The following is a 3,650-nucleotide window of genomic DNA, read 5'->3' as shown; positions in this document are numbered from 1 at the left end:
CACCAGTCAGAATGGCTAAGATCAAAAATTCAGGTGACAGCAGATGCTGGAGAGGTTGCAGTGAAAGAGGAACACTCCTCCATTGCTGGTGGGATTGAAAGCTGGTACAACCACTCTGGAAAGCAGTTTGGGGTTCCTCATAAAATTGGACATAATTCTACTGGAAGATCCAACAATACCAGTCCGGTGNAGATACTCAGATGATGCTCCAACTTGTAATAAGTACTCATGCTTCACTATGTTCATAGCAGCCTGATTTATGATAGCTAGAATCTGGAAAGAACCCAGATGTCCCTCAACAGAGGAATGGATACAGAAAGTGTGGCACATTTACACAATGGATTACTACACAGCTATTAAAAACTATGAATTTATAAAATTCTTAGATAAATGTATGGATCTGGAGGATATCATCCTACTTGAGGTAACCCAATCCCAAAAGAACACACATTATATGCACTCACTGATAAGTGGATATTANCCCAGAAGCTCAGAGTACCCAAGATTCATTTTGCAAAACACATGAAAATCAAGAAGAAGGAAGACCAAGGTGTGGATACTTTGATCCTTCTTAGAATGGGGAACAAAATTCCCATGGAAGGAATTACAGAGACAAAGTTTGGAGCAGAGACTGAAAGAATGACCATCCAGACACTGCACCACTTGGGGATTCATCCCATAAACTACCACCAAACCTAGACACTATTGCAGATGCCAGTAAGAGCTTGCTGATAGGAGCCTGATATAGCTGTCTCCTGAGAGGATCTGCCAGTGCCTGGCAAATACAGAAGTGGATTCTCAGAGTCATCTATTGTTTGGTTTGGTTTGGTTTGGTATTTTATTTTGTTTGATTGATTGTTCATTTGTATGTTTGTTGGTTTTTAGCTGTCCATTTCAAATTGAGATATTGATTAGCTCCAAATTGAGATTATCATAAATACAATCCAGTAACTGGTGCAGAGACCATTAAAAGTACTGTTTACCTGCTTGCTTATCATGGCTTGTTCAATCTGCCCCCCTTATATCACCTAGGGCCCTTATCCCAGGGATGGAATTGTTTGTAGTGCTACAGACCCTCCCCTATCAATCTGCAATTTAAAAAATATACTGCCAACTTGCCCACGAGCCAATGTGTTGGTAGTGTTTTCAACTGAAGCCTTGTCTTTCAGAAGGACTCCATATTGTGTCAACTTGATATAAACCATTCAAACTAATACCACAACCACTTCCAAGATCTTAGCTTCCCTGAATATCAGATTGCTCCTGGCCCTTACACAACTCCATTCCTGTGGGCTGCCAGGAAGAACAGCAAAAACACCTAAAAGGTGAAATCAGGAATTAACAAGAGACACAGGAGAAACTAAGAAAACGAAACAAACAAAGTGAAAAATCCAGGAACTGTAGACTTCAAAAGAGCAATCACCTCAAACCGTGGCAGGCTTAAGTCTGTGTAGTGTCTGACTGTGCAGAGGGGCATCCAAGGGACACCTCCATGTAGAGGGAACAATTTTCAGGGGCTCTGAGGGAATGTAGGAAGATGTGTTGCTCACCTTGTTTAAGTGGGGTAGATACACCCTCACCTGCCTCTCTAAGCTAAGTGAATGATCCATCAGGATGGAGGTCACTAGATTTACCCCAAGAATGGTGAGCTACATGTGATGGCTTTTTCCCTTCCAGGTCTTGTTTTTCAGTGCTGTAACTCTCTGGCTTCTGCCAAATTCGTTGTCGAGTCCACGCCAAGGTATGCTGCTGAAGGGGAAAGTGTTCTTCTCCTCGTTCATAATCTGCCAGAAGAGCTGATATCCTTCTCCTGGTACTATTCAGTGTATACGGTCACAACCTTTAAAATTGTAGACTACCATGGAATCAGGAATATCACCACCTGGAGTGATGCAGATAGAGGAAGAGGGATGGTGTATGCCAGTGGATCTCTACTGCTCCAAGACATCACTGGGGAAGATGCAAGAATGTACACACTTGAACTTTTAAATATAAATAACAAGGTTGAAAGAGCACACGTGCAGTTTTATGTATACAGTAAGGGACTCTCAACAGCCTCTTGCTTCTGGGTATGAATTATCCTACTTCATACGCTGGACTGTCAGGGTTGGATTATGCCTGTTTTCTCTCCTGCTGCATTATGTCTCCATATCGGGGAATAGGCACTTACAGTAGGACACATACTGGGTAGACAAACTGCAGTCAATCAGAATCCCTCAGCAGCCTCTACATCCACGTAGAAGAACATGTGTGGGATAACTCAGCATGAGGGCATCAGCCTCAGTGCAGACTCTTGGGGTTCTCACCATGCACATGACCCCAATAGAGACCTTGGGGGAGTCAGCCAGGCACTGGATGAGGGAGTTTTGGGATCTTCATAGAGAACACTAGGAGGCTGCTGCTCCCAAATTTTGCCTCTGGCTGGACTCTAGGTGACACTGGGGAGCTTTTTGTCAATGCTTGGTTTTGAAAGGGAACAAGGTATTACTGACTGTCCAAGTTCCATAGGGTGTGGGACAGTTGTGACTACCATGACAGTTGCAGTTTTGTAGGTCAACTGTACATTCCTTCTCCTGAGTCTCAGTGGACAGTTGCCAGGACATAAGACAACTTTTATGATGGACTTAGGAGACTTACAGGAATTTCAGGTACCCCAAGGGAGGGAGATAGGTGACAGTTCTTCAAGCAGCTCCTTGTCCTCATGGGTCCAGCATGAAGAATTCTCTTCCTCCATTAAATAGTAATATATATTGCCAATTTGAGCAGCTCCTCCATCCCAAGATCAGCCCATTGCTCATACCTAATCTTAACTCAAGGCACACTATGATCATTTATCATATGTTTTGTTATATGGAAACTGAGACATAGGAAACACAGTAGGTGAATTAGGAGCACACAGGCCATGGGTTTCTGAGAAAAGGCACAAGATATTTCTATGGTCGCAGCTCTAACCTCTCCCCCTTGGAAACTTTTTAAATTATTCAGTAAAGTGGGGCTGGTGGAGCTCTCTGACTGATTATTGTCATTTGGTCCCCTTCTGTTTTTTCACAGAGATGGTGACAGAGCCCTTCATTCAAATCACCAACACCACAGTCAATGAACACAGATCTGTGACCTTCTCCTGTGTTTCACCTGATGTTGAACTCTCCTTCCATTGGTTCTTTAATAACCACAATCTGCAGCCTACAGATAGCATAAAGCTGTCTCCATCAAAGTGTGAAGTCAGAATAGATAATGTCAGAATTGAGGATGCCGGAGAGTACCAGTGTGTGGTCATGAACCGAGCTGGTAGAGAAGTGGGCAGTCATCCAGTCAGGTGACCTTGATGAATGAGCACCCACTCCTCTCATCCTACAATAGAATGGCAGCATTTCTTTATTGATGTGATAAAACATGGAAGAAACTTATGTGCTGAAAATGATCAGTTACTACTCAGGTACAACCTGAACGTTGAGACATGCCTGTGATCCTGGGATACACATGTGTATAAGAATGAGGATTAAAGTTAGACTGTCTCCTAAGGAAAACAAAGACATCAATATAGTAAACAGAAACACAAAGGCATCAATAGCACAGGCTGTGGATCAAATATATAGCCAATCCTCAGAATCCATGGAAACTAATTTCAGGAGCACCTGAATTTTTGAGTG

The 3,650-nt window shown here is 42.9% G+C and overlaps 1 protein-coding gene across 1 annotated transcript in view; it reads left to right on the top strand.

Annotated features, from left to right (window-relative positions):
• Positions 1-3,320, top strand: part of LOC110336893 (pregnancy-specific glycoprotein 22-like) — a gene marked incomplete at its 5' end in the record, with an annotated part of 4,794 nt that extends 1,474 nt beyond the window's left edge. The window contains 2 exons of the mRNA XM_021219631.1: positions 1,678-2,037; positions 3,052-3,320. Of these exons, the coding sequence (XP_021075290.1) occupies positions 1,678-2,037; positions 3,052-3,320 (629 nt within the window). The remainder of the gene's footprint in view (positions 1-1,677; positions 2,038-3,051) is intronic.
• Between the last annotated feature and the right edge of the window lie 330 nt (positions 3,321-3,650).

The sequence above is a fragment of the Mus pahari genome, chromosome 19 (assembly GCF_900095145.1).
Source record: "Mus pahari chromosome 19, PAHARI_EIJ_v1.1, whole genome shotgun sequence".
Taxonomy (NCBI): Eukaryota; Metazoa; Chordata; class Mammalia; order Rodentia; family Muridae; genus Mus; species Mus pahari.
The sequence above is the reverse complement of the archived record's forward strand: the minus strand, read 5'-3'. Positions and strand labels throughout refer to the sequence as shown.